Source organism: Mesocricetus auratus, unplaced genomic scaffold (genome assembly GCF_017639785.1).
Source record: "Mesocricetus auratus isolate SY011 unplaced genomic scaffold, BCM_Maur_2.0 Super-Scaffold_100021, whole genome shotgun sequence".
Taxonomy (NCBI): Eukaryota; Metazoa; Chordata; class Mammalia; order Rodentia; family Cricetidae; genus Mesocricetus; species Mesocricetus auratus.
In genome coordinates, this window is record NW_024429202.1 from 31,606,159 (window position 1) to 31,632,978 (window position 26,820).

The following is a 26,820-nucleotide window of genomic DNA, read 5'->3' on the forward strand; positions in this document are numbered from 1 at the left end:
TATCTTTTTCTTGGTGATAAAATACATATGACACAAAATTTATCTTTTTATCCAGTTGTAGATACACAGTTCAGTTGACAGTTTAATTATGAGATAATTGTATAATGTGGGGAGAAGGGGTTCATTTGAATGTGTGCATTGTGTGCGCTTGTGTATTTCCAGGCAGCCTGAGAGGGAAAGTCATTTCACCAAATTAACACCAATTACCTGTGCAAGGAAGGCCACAGCAGCAGCAGAGCAGGCCACTTCCAGTTTTGGCTTACAGGTTTTTTGTTTTTTTTTTTTTTCTTTAATAGCAAGAAAGTTAGGTATGGCCAGGGCGTTGATGGTAAACACCTTTAATGCCAGCACTCTGGAGGCAGAGGCAGGTGGATCTCTGTGAGTTCGAGAACACCCTGGTCTACAAAAGCTAGTTTTAGGACAGCCTCCAAAGCCACAGAGAAACCCTGTCTTGAAACATACACACACACACACACACACACACAAAGAAAATAGGTATGATTTTGTCTTTACATTAAACTTGGAAAACAAAAATCTTATGCATCCCATGAAAGGAAGCAAAATAAGAAATGTGCTCCAGAGCATAATGAATTTAGCTGATCATTAATAAGAATGTGTCCTTGTGGCCGGGCATTGGTGGCGCACGCCTTTAATCCCAGCACTCAGGAGGCAGAGGCAGGCGGATCTCTGTTGAGACCAGCCTGGACTACCAAGCAAGTTCCAGGACAGCCTCCAAAGCCTGTCTCAAAAAACCTAAATAAATGATAATAATAAGTAAAAATAAAATCGATGTTATCAAGTACCAATAATATCATTCATCTTTTTCCTTTCTATGTGGTACTAAGGATCAAGCTCAGGGGCCTGCTCATGCATGGGGTGCTTCATAGTTTTAATTGTCAACACAGTCCAGAATCACCTGGGAAGAAACAATTTCCTAGATGAGTTGGCTTGTGGCCAAGTCAAGGAGAGGGGAGTGTCTTGGTTGTTAATTGATGTAGAAGACCCAACCCATTGTAGGAAACATTCCCTAGACAGTGAGTCCTGAATAATTGAAGAAAAGCTAGCTGCAAGCAAACAAGGATACGTTTGTTCTCTTCGCTCTTGCCTAAGGATGTGATGTGATGTGACTATCTGGTCGAGTTCCTGCCTTGATTCCCCCCCCCCTAAATAATGGACTGTAACCTAGAATTATGAGCTAAACAAACCCTTTCCTATGATGTTGATTTTGTCAACAATAGAAATGAAACTACAAAACATGGCAAACATCCTACTACATCCCAAGGACCCCTCCCCACTTTTTCATTTATGTGTGCTTGAGTACACACATGTGCACTTAGAGTCAGAACAATTTGTGGATGTAGACTCTCTTCCACCTCAGGTTTCTGAGGCCCTCAAACCTGGTGGCATTTCTACCCACTGAGTCATTTTGTTTGCCAGTCCCCACCTTGTTTTGTTTTGTTGTCCACTGTGTGATCCTGCTTAGCTTCAAACTCCTGGCCCTCCTGCCTGAGCCTCTCATTTGCCTGGATTGTGGGCATGTACCACCATGGCTGCCCTTCTTTAATGGAAAGAATATTTAAAGTAGTTGGTCAGAGACCCATGAACCCAGGCACAGGGAAGGAGGAAATAAAGTGAGAACAACATATTCAGTTGAACATACTGAATAATTAATTATAAAACAGGGTGAGGGTATTTCTGTGAAGCCCCTGAGGAAACAAAATTCTGATGCAAAGGTCATGAGATGAACTTAAACCTCCAGAAGAAAATATGCCCCACATGATTTGATCTTTTTTTTTTTTTTGAGGCAGGGTTTCTCCATGATTTGATCTTTAAAGTGCCATACTATACAAAAGATAAGCTCAGTTCTTGGGAGGCAGAGGCAGGTGGATATCTTTAAGTTCCAGGCTAGCCAGAGATATATAGTGAGACTCTGGGGAGGGGGCAGTAAAAAACAAACAAATAAATATGAAAAATAATACTGTGTCAAAAGGTACACTCTGCTGAGTGGCCTATGTAACAACCTGTAACTTTACCCAAATACCCAAGAATTGGAACTCTAGTTTGCTATACTATTTGCAGTTAAAAATAAAACTGAACTCTGGAAAATCAGCAAGAGATACTATCTGTTGACAAAGTGCTAGGGTGAGAGATTAAATTAAAACAAAAATTTAAGGTAACTAACTAGGTATAGTGATACATGCCTGTAATCCCAGCTACTTGAGCATCACAAACTAGAAGCCACCCTGGGCAACTTAGACCCTGCTTCAAAAGCATAGAAGACTTTATACCTCAACAATGATAATAATTGTGATGATTATGCAACATGAGGAAGTGTTGACATCACCAAGGGAAAATATATGAAGCAGCTACAGACCAACTACATAATAGAAAACTGTGTGTGTGTGTGTACTGTGATACAGAAGGAGTTAAGTAAAACATGATCATTTCAGAATAGTCACTGTTCCTCTACTCTGGACTAGGAGCCCACACTCATTAGGATTTTGCAGAGCAGTGAGAGTCAGACCACAGCATAGCACAGCATCAATGCCTCTCCACCAGTGCATAGCTGCTTGGATGTAGGGGCTACACAAGCCTTGTTGGGCTGTCCTGGGATCGCACTAGCTCCTCCCTTCATGTGCCAGCCTGAGGAAGAGGCACTGATCTGTTGACAGAGTTTTGGTGAGAGTTTTCTGATTTAAGCAAGTAAGTGAGCAGCAGATGGGTGGGACACATGTCAGGTCCCTTGGACAACCATTATCCCTTCCAAGAAGCCACAGGCCCACAGGCCCACAGGCAGATTGGGCCTTGTGGACTAGGACCTGGTTCATGGTCCAGGACTCCCTCCCCACAGATTTCCTACCTTGAATAAGTCGTAGAGTTCATCAAGGTCTTCAGGAAGAATGGAGACTTCTGGGATAACAACACGGAGCTTAGGGAAAGAATTAACAGTGATAGAGTAATGTCCATGTGTGTACCTCAGCACCCCTGCGGTGACCAGAGGGAGGGTAGAACTCTCCTTCCTGGTGGGGGACATATGCAGTACCTTTGTCTCAGTAGCATCAATACCTATAGTCTTTCCAGGGGTTTGTCTTCAACATCTTTCCAATTTGCACACATGTTCTGAGTCAATGTATTAAGCTCTAATAGAGGTGAAAACACTACAGAGATTCTCATGGGCAGCACTTAGTGCAGCCCATCTGCCTGGGCTTTTTTTTTTTTTTTTTTTTTTTTTTTTTGGTTTTTCGAGACAAGGTATCTTTGTGGCTGTTCTGAAACTAGCTCTTGTAGACCAGGCTGGCCTCACAGAGATCCACCTGCCTCTGCCTCCCGAGTACTGTGATTAAAGGATTGTGCCACCACCGCCTGGTTGTGCCTGGGCATTTTATAGTCCCCACTGCATCTCCTACTACACCATAGTATATAAAACTCCTGTTTTATAACTATGGAAACTGAGGCTCCCAATAGTTAGCTGCTCACACTTGACTCTTAAAATTTCATCACTTCAATATGGCATTGTGGCAGAGTTCAGTGAGAAAGAGAGAGTAAGAAGGAAGCAGCCCTGCTTATGTTTTATGGTCAGCTCTATCCCATGAGCCCCAAGGAGGTGTCCTCTGCTCACCACGTTCTGCTTGGTGGTGTCCTCGTGGCCTTGCAGGACCCTGATCCTGTGCTTGCATCGAAGGTGCTCAATCTGCTCCACAGACTGGTTCCCAAATTTCTGCATAGACAGACACAGGGTCTGCTGAGTGAGTCCACAGCTAACAGGAAGCCACCAGCAACCCTCGCTTTAGGTCTATATCCCAGGCCCACTTCTGCCTCCAACTAGGAAAGGACTTGGGCGATGGAACAGGGGCTCTTGTACCTCATAGGAGTCCCGGATCAGGTCAGCAATGTCGGTCACAGGATAGGGCTCCTGGTCATCAGAGAAAAAGGCATGGTGGCTGCCAATGGGGGGTCCTGGGCTGTCTTCATTCTTAATGTGATCTAGAAACCTGAGCACACTCTCAGTTAAAGCCCACATCTACCCTCATCTGGGGACCACACAGCACATGAGATACCAGCACACTCTCAGACTCTAACACCTGGAGCAGGGCAAGGCACCAAATATTATGGTTACTCCAGCAGAAATAGCCAACACTTCAAGACTTGTAGACTTGGACTCTGTGCATTGCTAAGCCTGAGGCTCTCCAGTGAAGTCAGTGTTAACTGTGTTTGTGTGTGGTTTTAAACTTCCAATATATTCTGAAAAGAAACCATCTGTTTGTCTCCCAGACTCAACCTCCTGTGATTTTTCTGTCACTGTAGCTCATTTACCATTACACCAGTGGTTCTCAACCTTCCTAATGCTGCGACCCTTCAACATAGTTCCTCATGCTGTGGTGACCCCCAACCATAGTTATTTTGTTGCTACTTCATAACTGTAATTCTGCTACTGTTAAGAATCATAAAGTAGATATCAGATATGCAGGAAAGCTAATATTCAACCCCCAAAGGGGTGGAGACCCACAGGTTGAAAACAAATGCCCTATACATAGCACCTGACACTTCCAGTTGGCTACCTATACATGAGCAGCGTTTCCTGATGGCTCTAGTCCCATTCCACTCCACTGAGACAGTTCATCTCAAAAGACAAAAGCACTTAGGGCCCTGTTCTCCTTGAACTCTCATCCGGCAGAAAGAATGAGAGAAGATGGCAACCTTCTTTGCACCCCAATGGTGGTACCACATGACAGACTCCTAAAGAGACCACAACATGACAGGTGCCAAGAGGTGGTGTGGAACAGAAAGCTTCCACGGATGTGTCGCATGCTGTGGCCTCCCTCTGGTCTTCCAGTTGTCCCAGCTGCAACCTCCTAGTCCCCCCCGCCCCCGTTAGCCACAGGAGGAGGTAGCCAGCGCCCACCTGCTGAGGATCATCAGGGCCTGCCCATCATCCTTGCTGCTGCACAGCTCATCGGCGTTGGCTTCCAGCACAGCGAGCCCCAGCTGGAAGATGGCCTTGATGCCATCATAGAAGAAGCAGTCCACAACATTCACTGCGCTCTCCAGAGGCATGATGCTGAGGAACAGCGTCAGGAACCAGGACAGAGAGATGGATGCCAGCGCCGAGAGGTCGTTCATGTGCTCCGCCAGCTCTGGAAGGTGCTCCTTGATGAGCTCCTCGAAGACGGACTGGTCAACCTGAGCCCCTGCCAAAGAGAGCAGGAAGCTCTGGTGGGAAGACTCACGCGCTCCAGGGCGGGCTAAAGTTAAGCTTGTTCTAAGTCTTAGTAAGGTGATGAAATGAAACAAGAATCGGAGTCCAGAAAAGGACATGTTTAGTTCACTAATCTTGACATCCGACCAGGTCATTGAATGTAAGGAAAAGCTTTCCAAAAAATAGTGCTTAGTCAACTGGTTATCAATGGGGGGGGGGTTGGGGGGAAGTCTTAACCCTAACCTTAACCTTACACATAGAAAAAACATATTGGAAACCAACCATAGACCTAAAGGCAAAAGCTCATAATTCAGAATTTCTAGGAAACAAGACAGAATTATTTTAGGTATAAAAAGTACTAGCCATCAAAAACATTTAAAATGCCCTTCTTCCAACATGCCTTAATCCCCGCACTTGGGAAGCAGAGGAGGGGAATCATGGTGAGTTCAAGGACAGCCTGGTCTACAGAGCAGTTCCAGAACAGCCAGGGCTACACAGAGGAACCCTGTCTCAAAAAAATGAAAAACACAAAAAATTCCTTCCTTCAAAAGAAATTGTCAACAAAATGCAAGTGTAAGCTTAACTAGAGAAAACATTTGCTTTGTTTTTTTTTTGTTTTGTTTTGTTTTGTTTTTTGTTTTTCGAGACAGGGTTTCTCTGTTTTGGAGGCTGTCGGTCCAGCCTGGCCTCGAACTCACAGAGATCCGCCTGCCTCTGCCTCCCGAGTGCTGGGATTAAAGGCGTGCGCCACCAACGCCCGGCTTAGAGAAAACATTTGCAGCACACCTGCCTGTCCCAAATCCACAGCAAAGGCCTGCAGCTTTGTAATAAGCTAAAAATTACCTTCAGGTGGCAGTAAACGCAAAAGAAATGTTTAAAATGATTAGTTTTCTGAAAAACACAAACTAAAAACTACATGATAAGCCGGGCGTTGGTGGTGCACGCCTTTAATCCCAGCACTCAGGAGGCAGAGGCAGGCGGATCTCTGTAAATTCGAGGCCAGCCTGGTCTACAGAGCTAGTTCCAGGACAGCCTCCAAAACAATACAGAGAAACCCTGTCTCGAAAAACCAAAAAAACAAAAACAAACAAACAAAAAAAACCACATGATAAAAACCATTTCCCCCTGAGAATATCGCCAAAGTGGAACGATGCATTGCTTTCTCCACTAGGAGGTTGTGGGGCCATGGAGATTGCGCACAGCCAATCAGTGTAACCATACCAGATCTATCTAGCCAGTGCTGGCTGTGTGGCTCTAGGCTCACCAAGACCCCACTCTGATTAGGATATAATTTAACCTCGCCCAGTCCTGCAGGTCTTGTGTAAGGCTTGGATTCCAGGGTGGTGTGACTTGGAGGTTGGGCCTAATGAGGGGTGCCTGGGTTTGGGGAGGGGCAAGACTCAGTTCTCCTGCAAAGATCAGAATAAAAGGACCAAGTGTGTCCTTACCTAACTCTGCTCCCTAGTTAGAGACTATGGGCTCCAACATGCATTCCCACTGTGGAGCTCTTGCCAGAACTCAACTGTGCAGGTACTGTAGCCTTCAACCTTCAAAACTGAGCTAAACCAACCTGTCTCTCAAGAACCAGCATCAAGTACTTCCTTATAGCAACAACAGCAACAAAACTGACCAATATAAGCCCCCCAAAAAAGCTTTCTCACAACTCCTACTGTGAGGGTCTCCTCTAGGGAAATGAGGACATCTACACAATTGGCTCCGTAACCCAGAAGATTGTCACTCCCTTTCTAGGCCACACATCCATGCAAAGTCACTGGTGTTTTACACTGATCTGTCCCTTGGACATAGAGACTTTCCCTTCCCTCTTATATATTCACCTGTTTATTTCAATGTGTTTGTTCTCAATGCAAACTCCATAGGTGTTTCATAGCAGTACCTGCTTTTCTTTACTGCTACAACAACATTGAGAACTTCCCTGAGTTAAACATTGTGTGTGTGTGTGTGTGTGTGTGTGTGTGTGTGTGTGTGTGTGTGTGTGTGTGTGTGTGTGCAAACTGGCTGAGGGAAACGAAGGCAGGTTATGAATAGGGCTGACGAATCAGGTACCACTCCCCAGATATGGAGGAGCAGCAGGAGGAGGAGGAGGAAGGCAGGCAGTTTACCGATCACCCGGTGATTGAAGTAATCTGGCAGCATCCGCTCACACACGGCAACCAGCAACCAAAAGGCTTCCTCCTCTTTGGCGTACAGTAGCAACACAGAGGTCAGGATGTTCATAGACTGCACAGAGGGTCACAGAGGTGACAGTTAGTGTCCAGGCTACCTAGTGCCACACAAACAAAACCTACAAGCTGGGGGCTAGAAGTGGACAAGCACTGGCCTAGCACACACAAAGCCCTGGGTTTGAACTACAAAACAAAATGAGCCAAGCAACCCACAGGGGTAGAGTTGCAGGTGAAAGACCCAGTATTTCCCAAGCAGAGTAACACCCAGAGGTGGAATGGTCGTGGGTTGGATAACTGGCCCACACTGTAGTTAGCTGTGCCATGGCTTCAGGCTTGGGTCAACACAGCTGTTTTCTGTACATTCAACAGCAGACAGACACACACACTTTGACCACCCACTGGCTTTGCTGATTCACTGGCAAATTAAATCTTATTTTTGCCAACGTCAGGGCTTCTATCCTCTGGATTGTTGTTTGAATTCCCTGGACTTTCACGCTGTGCTTGCTGTCTGCGTCCTCCCACCGGGAACAGAACCCTTTCTCCAATCACATTCCATCAGAAAAGTGACTGAATCACTCTGTCCTCCACAAGTGCACATCGGCCTCAGTAACCAGTCCACTCCATCTCCACGGTGCTGGGGAGAGGAGCAGCAAGCATGGCTGCCCGTCCTGACATCCACTCCACGTCCTTCTTCCCGATGACCAGCCTGTTTGCCTGGACAGCAGTTTGCTATGTGGATTCTGGGAAGGGTGCTTAGCCAGATGGCTGGAAATAGAGGAGCCCAGGGTGATCACTGAACACAGTACAGGGCCCCCACGCCTCCAAGCACCCCACTTCACCTGGCAGTATCCAATCTTGGGGTTCCGGTGGGCATACGCTGTCAGCACCCGCCTCAAGGCAGCAATGCCTGTCTCGTTCTGGAAGGCGGGGTGCTCGGGCAGAGAACGGTGCAGGTCCCGCTCTATCTCCTCTGTCACCAGGCAGCATCGCCCCAGCGACTGCTCCACCAAATTCCCGTAGTACCCAGGGTGGGAGGCCAGGTCTGTCACAGCGTCTAAGGATTGGAGACAACATTTCAAGAACACATGGTTATCAGGATGGTGTCACAACAGGTGAGGGACACATCAATATGTGCCATTAAACACTGAGACTTCATTTCTGCCAGACAGCCAGGCTCAAAAAGTAGCAACAAGAAGGAAAGTAGCGAAAGAGTAAAGGGTTCATTCTACAAATCGGGTGGGGATGTAGCCCAATGACAGAGCAGAATACGAGAAAGACCCTGGTTTCAATCCCCAGCACACACCCAAAACAGTCAAGTTATTAATATGCTTTTAATAAACTGCACTACCCGGATACACAGTGCACATACTATTTTTTTTTTGTTTTGTTTTTCGAGACAGGGTTTCTCTGTGGCTTTGGAGGCTGTCCTGGAACTCGCTTGGTAGTCCAGGCTGGTCTCGAACTCACAGAGATCCGCCTGCCTCTGCCTCCCGAGTGCTGGGATTAAAGGCATGCACCACCAATGCCCGGCTTCCACATACTATTTTTATGTGTTATTCCACAAGAAATTGTCATGTATCTCTGTGAAACGCACACGAGAAGGCGCAACCAAGATTAAGGAAGGCTCAAACCACTGGCAAGAAGCCGACAGCAGCCTTCGGGAACAACCCAGAGCAGGGTGGCCACCACCCCAGAGCCAAGGCCCAGGTTTCAACTGGGCCAATGGTACTGAGGGACAAATGACTGGGGGGTGTGAGGAATCTGTCCACTCACCAACCGGCCCCAGAACACACAAGGTGGGGCTCCAAGGGAAGAGGGAGCAGAAATATGTCCAATTCTGCCTCAGAGGTTACGTGAGGTTTAAATTCTAAATAGGAATAGTAAAAACAACCCTCTGCCTCAACTCCCCTCTTCAGTGAGCGGCCGTGATCCCACAACAGCACCCATGTGTCATGAGATGTGTCTCACGTGGTATGTACTGGTGACTGGCAGTTACTGAAACGCTACAGTGCTCTTCCCAAACATTCTAGCAGACAGTCCTTCGTGCACTGATGGCCCCATATCCTCCACATTAGAACAAAACAACGCAGCAGCACTTAAGTATGTGCTCCCACATGGGGAGGGACCCAGAGGACTGAAGTCCACAGCATTTAGCGGGTGGTACTCATGGGACAGGTTACAAAGTGACATTACTCTCTCTGCTCACTCCTCTACTGCCACTTCCCAATTATGAACAAATGCTTTCTCCTGAGTACAGAAACACAAGGCATTGACAGCTTGGGGGGGGGGCTTCCATGGTGTGTCTCTGATAGGCAGCCACTGGAGCACACTGGGAAGCAGGTGATGCCTGGTCATGGGCTAGGCAATAGGAGAAGCTTGAAGGAACACAGCCAAAGCCAAGGCTGTGGAGTTGCCACACAACTTAAGATGTATGGGTGGGAATCTTGGGCAGGAAAGGGGCAGGACCAAATCGAAGCCAGGGAGAAAGGAAATAACGGGGGTCACTAGCAAGGGTGGCTGTGAGCAGGGAAGGTTTCAGCCCCAGTGTGACAATTTGAATGAGAATGGCTCATCTATATTTGAAAGCTTGGTCCCTAGTTGGATTTTTTAGGAAGGATTAGGAGGTGTGGTCTTGTTGGAAGAAGTGTATCACTGGAGTGACTTTGAGGCTTCAAAAGTCCACATATCAGATCCAGTCTCTGTCTCTGTCTCTGTTTCTGTCTCTCTCTGTCTCTGTCTCTGTCTCTGCCTCTGTCCCCCTCTTCGCCTGCAACTTGCAGGCTCCATGTGTACTCTCAGCTACGGCTCCAGCATCATGCCTGCCTTTCTGCTGCCATGCTCCCCATGGATGGCCATGGACTAACTCTGAAACTGTACGCAAGTCAGTTACCTGGGTCATGGTGCCGTCAAAGCAACAGAACAGTAACCAGACAGACACCCAGGAAGCGGGAACAGGGACAGGGTGCTGCCTGGGCACGGCCTCTTGGGGCCTCACCAGTGACCACAGACAGCAGGCATGATCATGTGGGGAAGCAGCTCCTGGCCACATACCCACAGCACCTGACGGATTCGGTTCCTACAGATGGCAGGGCCTTCCCCTGGCTTGGCACCTTTGCCTAGCAGGACAAAATCATCCCGCGTGGGAGGAAGAAGCCTGGTCCTGCTCCAGCCTGAGTGTGAGGCTTTTGAAGTCCACATTTCAGGCATCCCTCAGTAACATAAGCACTCTTGTGAGACTCCAGGATGGTACCCAGCAGTCATGGAAGGAGGACTGCCACCCTACTGAGTCCGGAAGAGAACATCACTGATGATTCGCGTGGTATCTGATAGACAAACAGGACACTCGCAATCACAGCTCGCATTTTCAGTAACAGAAACTCAACCACACCTTGCTGGGGTACTGTATCTCTAGTAATAGAAACTACTCTGAGGGATTCAATTCAACACCACCAGCACCTATCAGCAAATACAGTTTTTTTCTGTTTCATCTAAATCAGGGCTTACATCTGGGAGGATACATTACTTCTGGGTAGTTCTTTTTGGTAGCTCAGGCTGCCTTAAACTCATTATGTTATCTGAGGTTGGCCTTTAACTTCTGATTCTCCTATGTCTGCTTCCCAAATGCTGGGATCTCAGGCATATGCTACCACACCTTATTCATGCAGTGCTGGAGCTTGTTTTTGTTTGGTTTTAATTCTCAGCACTAAGGACAGGCTTACAGTTTTATTTACTTTTTCTGTCTTTTGTGGGAAAAGGGGGTGAGACAGGTCTTGCAGGCTTAGAACCTGCGATCCCTACCCCAGCCTCTCCAGTGCTGGAATTACAGGGATGTCACAACATCCAGCATGGTTAAGTAAGAAGAGGTCACTGCCCTGGACCTCACATTTCCTAAGGAGGCGCTATAGCTAGCCAAGGGTTCCCAAGTCCACACTGGGGATTTACAGAAACAATCCAAAGGCAGAGCGCTTTGGCCTTGCACACTGTTCACAGGAAGCCCGTTCCTGAGTCTGCTCCAAAGATCACAAAAAGCTTGAACATGGAGGACCTACCTGAGAAAAGCAGCCACAGCCTTCCACGTAAAGACTCGGGGATCCCCATGGCCACCAGCTTCCGGATCTTCTCAGTGCGGAACATACACACAGTCCTGCCGTACTCCACGAAGTGGTCGTTCCACAGACTGATTTTTATCTGTTCCCGGGACTGGACATGGAAACATTGGTTAATAGGCCAAGAAGCCTGTCCACACTCAGCAATGGTGTGAATAATGTCTGTTTATCAGGGACTGACAGGAAGAGCCGTGATGACAGTGTTCACACAGCAAAACATGTTTCTGCCTCTGCTTGGCATAAAGAATACAGGACAAATAGCACACTGTGCCAGACCCTCAAGGAGCCTCATGGAAACATCTGTGCAAACAAGATACAAGGAACTTGTCCACCCAAGGCCTAAGGCAGGTCAAACTGGATGAGAAAGAGGGGTGCAATGGAGAATCTGGGGTCATGTTTTGGGGCACAGATGCAGAGCCAACTGCTAAAACACTACTCCACTCCAAGGACAGCAGGGAGTAAAGGGCATCCAATGTGCCCTGAGATTCCTGGCAGACAAGGGAAAACTGAAACATGAAAAAAAAAACCTATCCAATTTTTTTTTTGGAGGCTGTCCTGGAACTCGCTCTGTAGACCAGGCTGGCCTCAAACTCAGAGATCTGCCTGTCTCTACCTCCCGAGAGCTGGGATTAAAGGCATGTGCCACCAATGCCCAGCCTCAAAAATTTTTTTAAATTTTATTTTATATGAGTGTTTTGCTTATATGCACCATATATATGTCTGGTACCCACAGATGCCAGAAGAGAGTGTTGGGTCCCCTGGAACTGGAGTTAGGGATGGTTGTAAACTACCACGGGAACAGAACCTGGGACCTCTGCAGAGAAACAAGCGCTTTTAACCACTGGGCCACCTCTCCAGCCCCATTCTATTATCAGAAATAAGGGAGGCAACTATTCCTCTAAAACTCCTTTAAAAATGTCTACATGGGGCTGGAGAGATGGCTCAGAGGTTAAGAGCACTGACTGCTGTTCCAGGGGTCCTGAGTTCAATTCCCAGCAACCACATGGTGGCTCACAACCATCTAATATTCAATCTGGTGCCCTCTTCTGGCATGTAGGCAGAAAAGTATATATGTAATAAATCTTTTTTTAAAAAACCTGTCTACATGTCAGGGATATTTAGGACTTTTCATAAGATATTTACAATTACTTATAATAATTACTATCTAATAATGTGAGAAATGCATCCATAAATCTAGCATTTTCCCTCATTTAGACAAGAAATGACTGAATATCAGTGCGTAAAGCAATTGAGAAGATTCAGTTTGGATTTTAAAATGCTAACAATTGACCCAGGAGCTTGGGGTGTCTAGGAAGCAGCATGGCTGTTAATAGTGCTCAAAGCTACCACTGGGCCTGTGACTGCAGCGTGACTTCCTACCTATGAGCCCAGAGTTCAGTTTCTAGTCTCTTCCCCAACTATGCATGACATCTGTGTCACACATTTCCATACTGAAGAAGAACAGGTATAAATGAAACAAAAATAGGGGCTAAGGAAATGGGTCAGTAGTGAGCTTGCTGTGGAAGCCTGAGAACATGAATTTGAACCCAGCACCCAAGTAAAACCCAGTAATTTCAGTGTTGGGGAAGGGCAGAGCTTGATGCTATGCCAGTCCTGCCAAAGTGCAAACTTTAGTAAAGGGCAAGGATAAACAATGTAAGAGGCGCGCAGACTAGCATCGCAGACTAGCATCGCAGAGCAGCATCTCAGACCAGCAAAAGAAGATTGGTTGCGCACCTGGAAACCCACAGGGGCAGCACTGTCAGCTGTGCAGGCCACACACAGAGAAGGGCCAGCTCCCTACTGTCTGTCAGGGTCCTTCACTTGGTGCCCAGGACAGAAAGAGGGAAGAGAAGCAGTTGGCGCTAAAAGCACACTAGCTGCGTAAGCTGCACTGCTCCCAAGCCCCATGAAGTTGGCTCGCAGACTCTGGGGGCAGGAAGCTGGGCAGAAGGCATCTCACTCACCAGGCGGGAGTCGGGACTCTGACTGCCCGACTGCTGGAAGACGGCAGTCAGGGGCTCGGGGTGTGGCAGTGGGCTCTTTTCCTTCTCTCTCTCTTCGCTACTTTGAGGAGCCACCATTTCAAGATCCCCAAACTTGTCACTGCACATGCTTGTTGAATAAAACACAGGGGAAGTCTGCAATACAAAAAGAGTGAGCATATAGAGAATTGTGCATCCACAAAAAAAAAAAATGGTCTGGGAGCACTTGTGTCACAGCATGGGGACCTCAGTTTGGATATCTAGTTTGGGCAAGTGTGGCAGTTGAAGAAGATAAAGACGGGATTGCAGGGCAAGCTGGCTAGTGAGACAACCATATCAGTGTACTCCAAGTTTGACTGAGAGAGCCTGCCTCAATGAACAGGTGGAAGAAAGAATGATGGAGATGATTCCTACATCTACCACATACATGCATGCATGCATGCATGCATACATACATACATATATACCTCTACCATGTGCACACATAAGACACACATGAAAATGTAAAGATGTACCAAAAGAAATTTTCTAATGGAAGTCTAATGATGTCCCAGCCAACCCAAGGGGATTTCTGTATCTCTGGAATCTTAGGATGACAAACCATCTCTTTAAACAGATTATAGCTACCTGAGGATTAGTCCTGGAACCTTGAAAATGGGGTGATACCTGCTTCAAAGTGTATGAAAACTGTCCCCCCCTTATGGGGGAGTCCCATTCTGCCCTCTAACCTGCAGAGGGAGGTGTCACATCAACTCCTCCAACCCAGGCAGGACATGGAGGCACCTAGTTAACTCTCCAACATACAGGTTTCCCCCTGACAGTCCTCCTAATCCAGGCAGCCCCCAACTCAGGACACCGAGCATCAGAAGTGACGTCTCACTGGTGCATGGTCCAGCCGTCTCCAGCACATTGCCCTCACACCCCCATGACCCACCTTTCCAGGCACTCCTGTAAGAGACTGTGGCTCTGGAGGTAATAAGGAAAGTCATGGAAGGCCAGCCCTGTAAAGGCTCCTACCATGTCATCGTCACTTGGCGAGGTGTCATAATGCACGGGGTGGTTGGCGTGGACCTGCTTCAGTCTCACCAGAAGGCCCTCTACCAAGTTCTCTCTGTCCTTGAGCTCAATGAACTGGAAGGCCATCTTGCTTCGGATGCTGACAATGATGGGGTTGGGCAGCAGGCTTGTGTCCTCCATCTTCTCGATACTTACTACCTGGAGCAGAGATGGCACACACAGTGCATCAAGGAAGGAGCCAGGTAGGTGTGTGAGCATACCCTTACACAGTGTCCCAAGGCAGAAGGCCAAACCAAATCACTGCAAGAAGAGTCTGGGCAAAGGCAGATAAGTGGGCTGGGCAGCAATACCCAGTAGTGCCACAAGAGGGAAGCAGCCCAAGGTTCTGTCCACAGGCTAAGCAAACTGGTTTGTACAGATAATGAAGTATATAGATGAGCCTCCAAAGAGAAACTCCAACACAGGCTAGAATATAGATGAAGCTTGAGGGTGTTAATGCTATCTGGAAGAAGCCACCCATAAAAATATAAACACTGTGGCTGGAGAGATGGCTCAGCAGTTAAGAACACATACTACTCTTGCAGATGTCCCACTGCCTACATCGGGTGTTCACAACAACCTGTAACTTCAGCTCCAGGCTAGCTAATGCTTTCTTTTTATCTCTGTGAGCAGCTAAATGCATGTGCACACATGCTTCAAAAACACAAAAAAAGGATAAATGCTGTATGACCTTGGATAGTCAAATTCACAAGGGGAGGGAGGGAGGGAGAGCGACAGGGGCGTCTTAGTGGGACAAAGTTTCAAGTTGGGGAGATGAAACAGCCCTGGAGGTGATGGTGGGTAGGTTGTGTAACAGTACGAACATGCTTGGTGCCTCTGAAATGCACACCGAACAATGGTTAAGAGGATAAATTATGCATAGCTCACTAGGAAAAAAGTGGATGAGGCATGTTCTGGATTTCTCTTTTTCTGTTTATTTGTATACAATCTTAGGCATGCCAGCAGAGGGCACCAGATCTCGTTCATGGTGGCTCACAACCACCATGTGGTTGCTGGGAATTGAACTCAGGACCTCTGGAAGAACAGTCAGTGCTCTTAACCACTGAGCCATCTCTCCAGCCCCATCTCTCTTTTTCTTTTTGAAGCACTGGGGCTCACTATGTAACCCTGACTGGCCTGAACTCACTGTGTAGACCAGGCTGGCCTTGAGTTCATAGAAATCTGCCTGCCCCTGCCTCTTGAGAGCTGGGCCACCCCTGACCTGGCTTTCTTAGTTGATTATTAAGGGTGTGTCAGCTGCAGAACAACACCCTGGAGATCAGTGACTGAACGAGAGAACTGAGCCTTCTAGAGAACCATGCAAGGATATACACACAGGCGCCAGACCCCAGAGGTCCCCATGTGTCAGGGTCTTAGTGCTGTCATTGCTGGGGTCCCTGAAACCAAAGGACTGAGCTGTTGACATCTGGACATAAGCTCAGGTTGTCTCTGATCGCTAATAAAAATTATGAAATTAAGAAGGGACCCAACTCACACTTAATTTAAAAACTTTTTAGCTAAAGTTCTAATTTGCCATTTGGTTTCTGAAGGCTTCTAATAGGATTTTTATGGGTTGCTTCTTTCTTGGGGTGGAGGGGGAGGATGGAGAATGAATTCCTAGGAGCTCCTGGGAAAGCTTTAATTACTGGGTATGCACTAAAGTTAACACTAGCTCCATCAATGAGGAGGAGGTTGGAATATTCTCTTTACCCAGCCCTTCTAGCCAACAAATGTTGGCTGTTAGGATACCACCAGAAAGAAACACAGCCACGCCAATAACTGCAGCCATGCCAAGACCGGGCAGTCCAGGTCCTGCCCCTCAGAAAGCTAGAGGTTTACTTTCCAGCAACAAAGCCCTGGTGTGTGGACACGCCTTCCTAGACCCTCTCACAGCAACAACACTACATGCTACGGTTTGGATATGGTTTCAGCGGGACCCTGAAGGTTCACGAGCTGAAGTCCGGTCCCCACGAAGCAGTGTTTAGAGGAAGTGTCATAATTAGGAGGTGATGCAGTTGGGTCACTAGGGGCATTCCCCTCAGAAACGATAATACAGTTTTCATGAGACCTCAGTCAGTTATAAGAAGCAGGTCACTGCGAACAGCAACAGGGCTGGCCTTTGCTCTGTCTCACCATGTGAGGTCTCGAGCCACCATGCCACCATTTTGGATAAGGTCTGAGCCCAAACATAGCAACACACTCTCATGAGCTAAACCTCTTTCTTTACAAGTTCATCTGGCCTTGAGTATTTTGTTTGAGCAACACAAAACAGACTCAAAGACTTGGGTTCAAACGGTGGAGGGTGCTTCCGGAGCGTACGCAAGGCAGTGGGAGTGAGCCCCTGCACCTACCTCTCTCAGCGGGAGCACAACATTGCAGCAGCCATCCTCCCGGCTGGCAAAGCAGATGTAGCTGTCAGAGGTGAACATCCGCCCCACCGTGTGGCAGCGACTGAAGGGGGTCCAGAGGGAACAGTCTACCACAGCGTGCAGTCTCTCCTTCCTCGGCAGCCTGAAGAAAGCCCGGAAGAACTCATTCTGTGCTCTGGCCTCCAGGTCCCTGGGGAGTGATGGGGGAGAGAATGAGGTGAGTGAGCACACAAGCTCACAAAGAAAAATGCCTGGACCCTCATTGGCCCGGCCTGACAGCAAGGGCATGCGGGCAGCTGCTGTGTTTCCCAGAGCCGGAGTCAGCCCTGGGTGCTCCAAGTCCACAGCCTACCGTTGGAGCAAGCCCTGCAGCAGGGTACACTGCCCTGGGTGCTCCAAGTCCACAGCCTACCGTTGGAGCAAGCCCTGTAGCAGGGCACACTGCCCTGGGTGCTCCAAGTCCACAGCCTACCGTTGGAGCAAGCCCTGCAGCAGGGCACACTGAGTCCACACAAAAAGAATTGCTTATGCCCATGCATCAGGATAACATTCCTGGGGGCTGGGCAGAAGGCTCTGAGGTTAAGAGCACTGGCTGCTCTTCCGGGACTCAGGGTCCATTCCTAGCACCCATATGGTGTCTCACACTTGTCTATAATTCTAGTTCCAGGACACACACACACACACACACACACACACACACACACAAACCCACAACCACAAATGTGAATAGACATACATGCAGGTAAAGTACCTACACACATAAAATAAATCTTAAAAATAATTAAGCATGCTGGTTTGGTTTGGGGAAGGATGATCATTTTTACAAAAATGACATAAGAATTTAAGTGTCAGAAAGTCAGATTTCTCTAAGTGTTGGCCAGGATGTGGAGACTCAGCCTTCACACACTGCTGGTGGGCATGTAAAATGATGTACATATATAGGAAACCAGTCCTACAGCTTAAAGGAGACTCACCACTTATCTAGAAATTCTACTTCTGGGATTATACAAACAAGAGGCACGCAAACCTGCCAACATGTTACATGCAAATGGTAATGGTAATCAAAACGTGATCCAGATATCCACCAGCTGATCAATAGCTAAAAAAATGTGGCCTGTCCCTTTCATGGGACAGATGCCACTCAGTCACAAGACAGGAGAAAGGTGCCAATGTGTACGGCATGGTGGATGAGGCTTACATATGCCGTGTGGGCCAGACACAGACTACTGCCTGAGTTGGGCCACATTGGACTGACACTTTGTCTGTGTTATAACACATAAAGCTTGCCTGAAGATCAGAGTGTGGAGCTTACCACACTAGGTTAGCCATAGAGGCCAGGCATTGGTGGCACACACCTCTAATCCCACCCAGCACTCGGGAGGCAGAGACAGGTGGATCTCAAGGCCACCCTGAGCTACATGAATGAGATTGATCTAGTCTAAAAGAGAAACCTTTAATCCCAGCACTAGGGAGGTGGAGACAGGAGTGATATGCCTAGGCCGAGAGAAATACAAGGTGGGAGGAGACAGGAGCTCATTGCGTTCAGTCTGGGCATTCAGTCTGAGGATTCATAGGGACAGGATCACCCCTTTGATCTGAGGATTTAGTAGAGATTAAGAAGTCTCTCTTGTGGCTGGCTCCTTTGCTTTTCTTATCTTTAGCATTTAATCCAAATCTGACTCTGGGCTTTTATAACACCTATTATAAACTAGCGCTATACCACATGTGGACAAATGCCTTCCATTCCAGGGCTATCCATTATTCCAGCACTGCTGGGCCTGTGTAGTAAGAAACCAGCTCCACCAGCTGGCTTCATCTGGTGACGAGCATGGCCATCCCATTATTTCAGGCTGTTCCAGGCAGCTGGAAGCATTTGGTCACTTCCTTCTCAGATGAAAGGTTTGGGGTTTAGGACCCAAGAGTGACATTGGGGAGGACTGTCTTGGTGAGATTTAGTAGGGAAACCCTAATGCCATAGATGGACGGACAGACAGCAGTGTGGCAGGGGCTTTGAGGAGAGTATATATAGGCCAACATGGCAGAGTAAGGGGCCCTTCTTACTTTAGAGGGAGTGGGAGGTGTATATCACATGACTGACAGACAGTCCGCAGCAGACTGGAGCAGCCCAGTCAATGGGGTTGGGAAGGGAGGGTGGGTCTTCCCTTGAAAAATGCCTTTTCTCTGATGCCCAAAGTTATGTTTTAAGTTTAAATTACTGTTCTTACGGGAGCTATAAAACAAAGATGCCTCTAACCCAGTGGTTCCCAATAAAAAGTTTCTGCACCCCAAAGCCTCTCTGCCAACTCAGCAATCCAAATCAGACCAAATCAAACTGAACTGGAAAAAGCCCATGTTTAATGGATACAACACTCCCAGATAATTTTCCAGCCACCCTCCCAGAGGAGAGGGGAAAAAAGACTGGAAAATCATGTGTCTGTTTTCTGGGGAACAGTTTAAATACCCTGTGGATATGGTCTTGAGCAGCTCTGGGGGAGGGGTCATCATTTGTGGGGCTTTCTGAGATACAGCAGAGGTTGGAGAGAGATAGGGGAGGGGCTTGGGGTAGAACTTCCACCAGAACATTCCAGACTCTGGCATATGGAAGCCAGAGGTTGGGGTGAAGCTTCCACCAGAACATCCAACTTGGGTGTTGAACAATAGGGGTCGCCTAAGACCATCAGAAAACACAGATATTTAGAGTTCATAACAGTAGCAAAATTACAGATATGAAGTAGCAATGAAAATAACTTTATGGTTGGGGGTCACCACAACATGAGGAAATGTATTAAAGGGTCGCAGCATCAGGGAAGTTGAGAACCACTGATCTAACCTGTTAAGCCCCACTTGCCTCTGGACAGATAACTTCCTGGAACGCTGGGGTCTGAACATGAAAGAGAACAAGCCCAGTGTTTTTACTTCTGTAAACAAGCATGGCTGCTCTGACTGCACAGGATGTGTGCTTGCTCACACCTAGAAAGGAAGGGCGTCAGGATGCATGCTTGCCCCTGATTGGATGAAGCCGGGAAGTGTGTAGCCCTGAGGGGTTTGCCTTTACAAGCTCCTGGCTAATATAATTTGGTGCCAGACTCTGGGAATCCCAGGTATGGTCCTGGCCAGTATTTAATAAAGTGTACTTCAAATTTGACTCAAATATTGTGGTAGTGGTCTTAGTCTTGTCCAGGGGGTTAACACTTTCCCAGCTGTCTTCCTCTTCCCAGCATAGGATGAATGGCAAGTGGGAGCCCTGGTGGGGCCGGGAGAAGAGCAGGGAAGAGGTCTAGCTCTGTGGGATAAGGCAAAGAAGTGTGAGGAGACAAAGGGTCAGAGACAGGGGCTTGCCACTGAGGACACGCACCCCAGTAACCTCTAGGAAGGAAGTAGTTCCCACTTGCAACATAACTGTATCCCAGTATTGAACCTACCAGAGACGGGAAGAGACTCGTGGCTCATTACCCCTTCAAACTCCTCTGCCCTGCCCTGCTCTCCATACAAAATGGCTGGCCAGACCCTAACTTTGGGATAAACACTCATGGTTTAGGAATTTAGTGTCAGCTTATTCCCTGCTCTCCTACTGCCCAGGCAGCATCCTTCCTGCCCAGTATCACCAGCAGCACAGCAACCTGCCTCCTGATCCTGAGATGATGTGCTGAGGGTCTCTGGTCCAGGCGAGTACCAAGCCTGACCTCCATCAGATGGGTGGGAGAAAGACAAAGCACCACGCCCTCCTCCCCCTCACAGAGCCTGCTCCAACCGAGGGGGGGGGGGCGGCGCTCAGTCTAGGTGGAATGACCATAGGATCAAGGTGACTGACAGGTAATCAGATACTCAGTAACCTTGGTCTCTGCCCTGGAAAGCTGTCCTCTGGGAAGGGAAGTGAAAAGGGATCAAGGAAAGAGCTCGAGGGGCATTCTAGCTTGTCTGGCTCTGAGATGGGGAGACTGTTTTCCTAAACTTTAAAATCTGCCTCTAGGCAGGTTGCCAAGGAGCCTGAGTCATTACCTGTTTACATCCACAGGCCTGGTCTCCATGACAAAAGCTACTGATGGGAACCACCCCAAGGGCAGACAACAGAGCCTTTCACTTTGAGAGAAAGTCCCTTCCCAGGTGATTGTCAGGTAGGGATGTAGTTAGAGATCAGGACCCTGCCCAGGTCAAGGGGTCCAGCACTGGGCACAGGTGGGCAGTGGACACTCAACTGCTGGCCATGCCAAGAGTGCTTTCTTCTCTTTCCTTCTCTGTAGTGGTGCCCTGGGTAGAATGTGGGTGGAGCGAGCAGGAGGACTCTCCCTGAATCCCGGACAAGAATGTACACGGGCAAACCTGATACTTCTAAAACAGCTTGCTTTCTCCATCTTACACAGTCCAGGATCCCAGCCAGAAGGGCATCTAGTGTCTTTCCACCTTAATTTACTCTTCAAGATAATCTGTTTCCTCAGAGACTCTACATTCTGTCCAGTTGACAACACTAATGCACACCCAGAGAGGCTGGCCAATGTGCGCGAGCGCGCGCGCGCGCGCACACACACACACACACACACACACACACACACACACACACACACACAGTTACAAGCTGGACTCCTATGGAAAGGAGTGACTACAATCCACAGGCTTGCTGGTGTACACACACGGACAGACAAGAGCATTGACCCGCACACCCAAAATATTTTTTCGGGACTCTGTCATTATGACTTTTCCTTTTTTTTTTCCCAACATCTGAGCTGAACTATTTTACTCTTTTTTTTTCCAGTTTAAATTTAGATAAGAAACAAGGTTGCTTCACAAGTCAGTTCCAGGTCCCTCTCCCTTTCCCTCCCCTCCTCCCGTGCCCTCCCCCCAATCCCCCCCCCGTTATCCCCTCATTCCCCCAGGGAGGGTGAGGCCCTTCATGGGGGTGTCCATAGTCTGTCATTTCATATAGGGCAGGGCCTAGACCCTTCCCCAAGAGTTCAGGGTGAGAGTGCATCTCTCATTGTTGGATGGGAGTCCAAAGTCTGTGTCTATACTCGGGATGGGTACTGATCTGCTGCCCAAGGCTCAATAGATTACCTAGGCCTCCTCACTGACACCCAGATTCAACTTTTCCATTTTTAAGAGCTCTTTATAAGCTAAACTAAAAGGACTCCAAAACTAAACTCCTTCAGAGGTACAGAGAAACATCTTTTCAAACTGAATCTCCTGAGATGGCTGTAAAGACTGAAGGAGGGGAATGGCCTGCAAACACCTGAGACTGGGCATCAGAAACAAAGTCAGCGGGTAGTAGCACACACCTTTAATCCCACCACTCGGGAGGCAGAGGCAGGTGGATTTCTGTGAGTTCAAGGCCAGCCTGGTCTACAGAGTGAGTTCCAGGACAGCCTCCAAAGCTACAGGGAAACCCTGTCTTGCGGAAGAAAGAAAGAAAGAAAGAAAGAAAGAAAGAAAGAAAGAAAGAAAGGAAGGAAGGAAGGAAGGAAGGAAGGAAGGAAGGAAGGAAGGAAGGAAGGAAGGAAGGAAGGAAGGAAGGAAGGAAGGAAGGGAAAACCAAAGAACAGAGTTCTGAGGGGCCCATCACAAGAGACAGAGGTACAGCCTGTCTCACAAGGAAACTCTCCCATTAACAGAGATAACTCAAATTGTGTGGAATTTCTTGGCATTTCTACCCACAAGAGCATTAGCTTCTGTGCCTTACTCCTAATAATCAGTCTTAAATGGTGCATACAGCAAGAAGGATGGAAATCTTCCTGAGCACACCATTTGTGGGGTACACTCCCAAGATGCTCAGGGAGCACATGTGTGAGAAATAACAAATCTGCATTTTCTTTAAAGACTTCCTGTCACCAAACAACAGACTGGAAACCTTTGAAGGCACATAATACAGGCTGGGTATTCTCTCTGTAAAATGAGTGAGACATAAAGTATCTCAAATTTATGTGTGTATGTGGTTTTTTTAAGGGATATTTGCATAGATCTTATGGGTTGATCATCCCTAACCTGATAATCCAAAACTTAAAACACTCTAACACTGGATTTCAGAGCTTTCAGATTCTTCTCAGGTCATGTGTGTTTGCCCTACAGACATCCAAACCACGTATGAAAGACAAAAAACCATGAGATATAGCAGACAGCCATGCCGAGGAATCTCTGGCACCGCAGTACCAAGCTCCCTCTAGGGAAAAAGCACAGCTTCTATGTTTTCAACTGAAAAGAAGATGGATAGGACTGTGAAAACAGAACTAAACAGACAAACCAAAAGCCTAAGAGGAGGGCATGGCTCAGCTGGCGGAGGGCTTACCTAGCATGCACGGAGCCCTGATTGCATACACCTGCAACCCCAGCATTCAGGAGGTAGAATAAGGACTAGAAATTCAAGGTTGTCCGAGGCTACAGAGAACTCAAGACCACCCTGAGCTAGACATTTAAAAACAAAATTGAGTGATTCTTAAAATCCTGATAACTATAATTACTATAGGCTTCTACAATTATATTTCTGTGTGTCTTAGAAACACAGAAACACAACAGCCAGATAAAGGCAGCAGCCAAGGGTGCACCAGCAGGTGAGAGGGTAAACAAACTGTGGTGTATGCAGGGTACACACAATGGAGTATTGCGTGGTCCTTACATAAACTCCAGGAGGTTAGGGAAGTCTGTACGGTGTACAGCAGAATATTATTTGGAGTATTACTTAGTCCTTAAGTAAACTCTGGGAGGCTGGGGGATGGTTCCGTCAGTAAAGAGCTTATTTTGAAAGCATGGTGACCTGACACTGATGCTCAGAATCTACATAAGCAGCTAAGCATAGTAGTGTGCCCTTGTCATCCCACTGCTAGGGAGAAAGGGACAGGTGTCTCCCTGAGGCTCACTGGTAAGCCGGCCTAGACAACTTGATGAGCTCCCGGGCAGTGAGCCAGCCTGTCAAAACAGAAAGGTGGATGGCATTACTGAAGAGAAGCACACCCAAAGTTGTCCTCTGACCTTCCCATTTACACACACACACACACACACACACACACACACACGCACGCACGCACGCACACACACACACACACACACACACACGGCAGGGGTGAGGGATACCATGGCTGAACCTTGGGGACATTAAGTAAGTCAACTGTGAAAGTACAAATGCTAAGGACTCCTCTTTCATAAGGGGCCTGCTCAGCTTCCCAGAGAAGAGTGGGAGGTGGTGGCCGGGCAGTCGGTAACCAGCAGACAGAGTGGTTCTGTCGGTGAACAGTGGAAGCAACTGGATAGGATATGAGTGTGCTTAAAGCTACTGAACTTGCAGTTTGTTACATGTAGTCTACTACGAAAAAGGATTTGAATGTCTGGCAGCATCTGAATTTAAACAAGTGACTCCATACCACATAAAGAACTCCTAACCAGGTAGTACATCACGGGCTCTTGTTTCTCAGAGGTCACCTATGTACCTGGTACCACACTTACCCAGCCGTGGTCCACAAAGCCTACATCTGGTGCATCAGTGATCAGACACTCTGTATCCTTGGGTTCAACCATCCATCAATCAAATATTCAGGAAAAGTCCTCTCTCTACCGAATCTGTACATTTTTTTCTTAGTGTTCTTCCCTAGACAGTGCGTTGTGGCATTTACAGGGCATTGACACTGTATCAAGTCCTCTGGAGATGCTGCACGGTATCTGGGCATTGCACAATCCATGTGCAAGTACTACAGTATTTTACAGAACGGCCCTTGCACAGCTGGGGACTAGATGTCCACAGAGATCCTGGAACCAATGACCTAGGCAGATGGAGGAAAGCCACGTACCCAAGGTTATCAAAAGCACAGGTACATGAAGAGCGAAGACAGGCACGGGTCCCCCCGAACAGCTGAGGAACATATGGGAGCTGAAGCCCTACCTCTTGGTGATCTGGCTAGGCTCCTGCAGGTCGGGGTCCAAATCAAAGACCTCATTGTCCAGCAGCCTCCGGAGTGTCACATCCGCCAGCTGCTCCATAATCTTAAAGACCTCATCCATGTTCAGAAACGTGGAGAAGTCTCGCTCCTTGTTCTGTGTGGTGATCCGGATGGTGTCCGTGAGAAAGACATTGGACGTTCGCTCCAACTTCTGGATGTCAACCCAAGGGATCACAAGTTTAACTGCGAGAGAAGGACAAACATGCATTGATCACTGAATGGGAGCAGCAGAGGATGGCCAAAGCTCTCCGTCAGCAGAAACATAAATGTCTTTTGGGCCAGGGCAGGGGGACCTGTCTAGCACCACGGAACTCAGCCTCATTCCAGCGGTTTCTCACAGATTTGTGAGAAACTTCCCAAGGTGCCGGCTACTGCACTGCCCCAAGGACCACAAACATCCAGGGAACACCATTCTGGAAATGCTGAATTAACATGCAAGAAGACTTGCCCAAGAATACTTAGATCATTTTTAAAGTAATTTATTTATTTTTTATTTTATGTGCATATATGATGTTTTGCCTGCATATATGTCTGTGTGAGGATGCCGGATCTGCTGGAACTGGAGTTACAGACAGTTGTGAGCTGCCATGGTGGGTACTGGGAATTGAACTCAGATCCTCTGGAAGAGCAGCCAGTGCTCTTAACCACTGAGCCATCTCTGCAGCCCCAATACTTAGATCATTAATAAACATCTGAATCGAGTAGCTAAGAAACATTTCTGCCTTTCCTATTTACCTTGCAGTACTGTTCTCAGGGCTCTGGTAATTTTAACAAGCGCCATTTGTGTCATCTTTGGCTGGAAGTTTCTTAGCTGCTTCTATGTTTCCACACGAAATGTACACACACACACACCTTAGTTCATTTACACTACCAACTCTAGTTTATTAAATAATTGCTTGTGAGGAGCCCAAGATAATGGTTTGCAATTGGATCTGAAATGTACTCAAAAGGTTCACGTGTGGGGGACTGGGTCCATGCTGATGGTACTATTTTGGGGGAGGTGGATTTTTGGGAGCATCTTGTCCCTGGCCCCTTCCTGTTCACCGTGAAACAGGAAGCTCCCCTGACACACATTCCCAGTGCCTCAATGTTCTCTATAAGTGTGAAGCCTCAGAGACTATAAATCAAATAAATCCTGCTCCCCTGTTTCTATCAGTAATGAAAAATCATTAATATAGCTTGTACTGAAGCAGCCTGCTCAAATAAGACAGGCAAATGAGTAAACAGACTAGTTTGATGGAACCAGCACAAAGACATAAGCATGTAGAAATTATACGGCAGGAAGGGACAAAATCAAAATTGGGTTTTTAGGGACAAACAGGCATTTACAAACTGGGTAGATATGGTAATTATGGGAAAAGGAAGAGTATTCAATTTGACGAGAATTTCAGACAAAAACACTAAGAAGTCTATAGTCAGGCTAGTAGTGCACACTGCGAGGGAGGAATGTTGTGGGAATGGTGTGCCACGGGTGCTGGAGCATCAGGAAACGGTCTAGTGGAGAACGGCACACCAGGTACAGAATGTTCACCAAAGATGCTCAAGAGGGGAAAAAACACTATCAGATTTGTCGCTTTACTATTGCTGTGATAGGACTCCCTGCCAAGAGCAGTTGAAGAGAGAAAGTGTTTATTTGAGCTCAGAGTCCCAAGGTGCAATCCATGGTGGGAGGGGGTCACGGAGCCTAAGGCAGCTAGGCGTATTGCAACCACAGTCAGGAAGCAGAGGAAAATGGATGCTGCTGCTCAGCCACCTACACACACACACACACACACACACACACACACACACACAGAGAGAGAGAGAGAGAGAGAGAGAGAGAGAGAGAGAGAGAGAGAGAGAGAGAGAGAGAGAGAGAGAGAGAGAGAGAGATGCACACAGACCTACAGGCACACACATACACAAATGCACGTACACAGTGCATATACATACACTCAAGCTAAACACCTATAGACAGAAAATAAAACACTATTGAGAATATATCCTTTTGTAGAACTAGTCAGTCAGT

The 26,820-nt window shown here is 47.6% G+C and overlaps 1 protein-coding gene across 2 annotated transcripts in view; it reads right to left on the reverse strand.

Annotated features, from left to right (window-relative positions):
• Tbc1d8 (TBC1 domain family member 8) overlaps window positions 1–26,820 on the reverse strand; it is a 109,874-nt gene that overhangs the window by 8,018 nt on the left and 75,036 nt on the right. For both annotated transcript variants that reach the window (XM_040729234.1, XM_040729232.1), the window contains exons 5-15: window positions 24,755–24,995; window positions 16,879–17,086; window positions 14,489–14,686; window positions 13,454–13,627; window positions 11,430–11,580; window positions 8,220–8,434; window positions 7,318–7,435; window positions 4,904–5,189; window positions 3,863–3,992; window positions 3,620–3,718; window positions 2,861–2,929 (exon numbers count right to left, since the gene is read on the reverse strand). In XM_040729234.1, coding sequence (XP_040585168.1) covers window positions 2,861–2,929; window positions 3,620–3,718; window positions 3,863–3,992; window positions 4,904–5,189; window positions 7,318–7,435; window positions 8,220–8,434; window positions 11,430–11,580; window positions 13,454–13,627; window positions 14,489–14,686; window positions 16,879–17,086; window positions 24,755–24,995 — 1,889 coding nt within the window. The remainder of the gene's footprint in view (window positions 1–2,860; window positions 2,930–3,619; window positions 3,719–3,862; window positions 3,993–4,903; window positions 5,190–7,317; window positions 7,436–8,219; window positions 8,435–11,429; window positions 11,581–13,453; window positions 13,628–14,488; window positions 14,687–16,878; window positions 17,087–24,754; window positions 24,996–26,820) is intronic.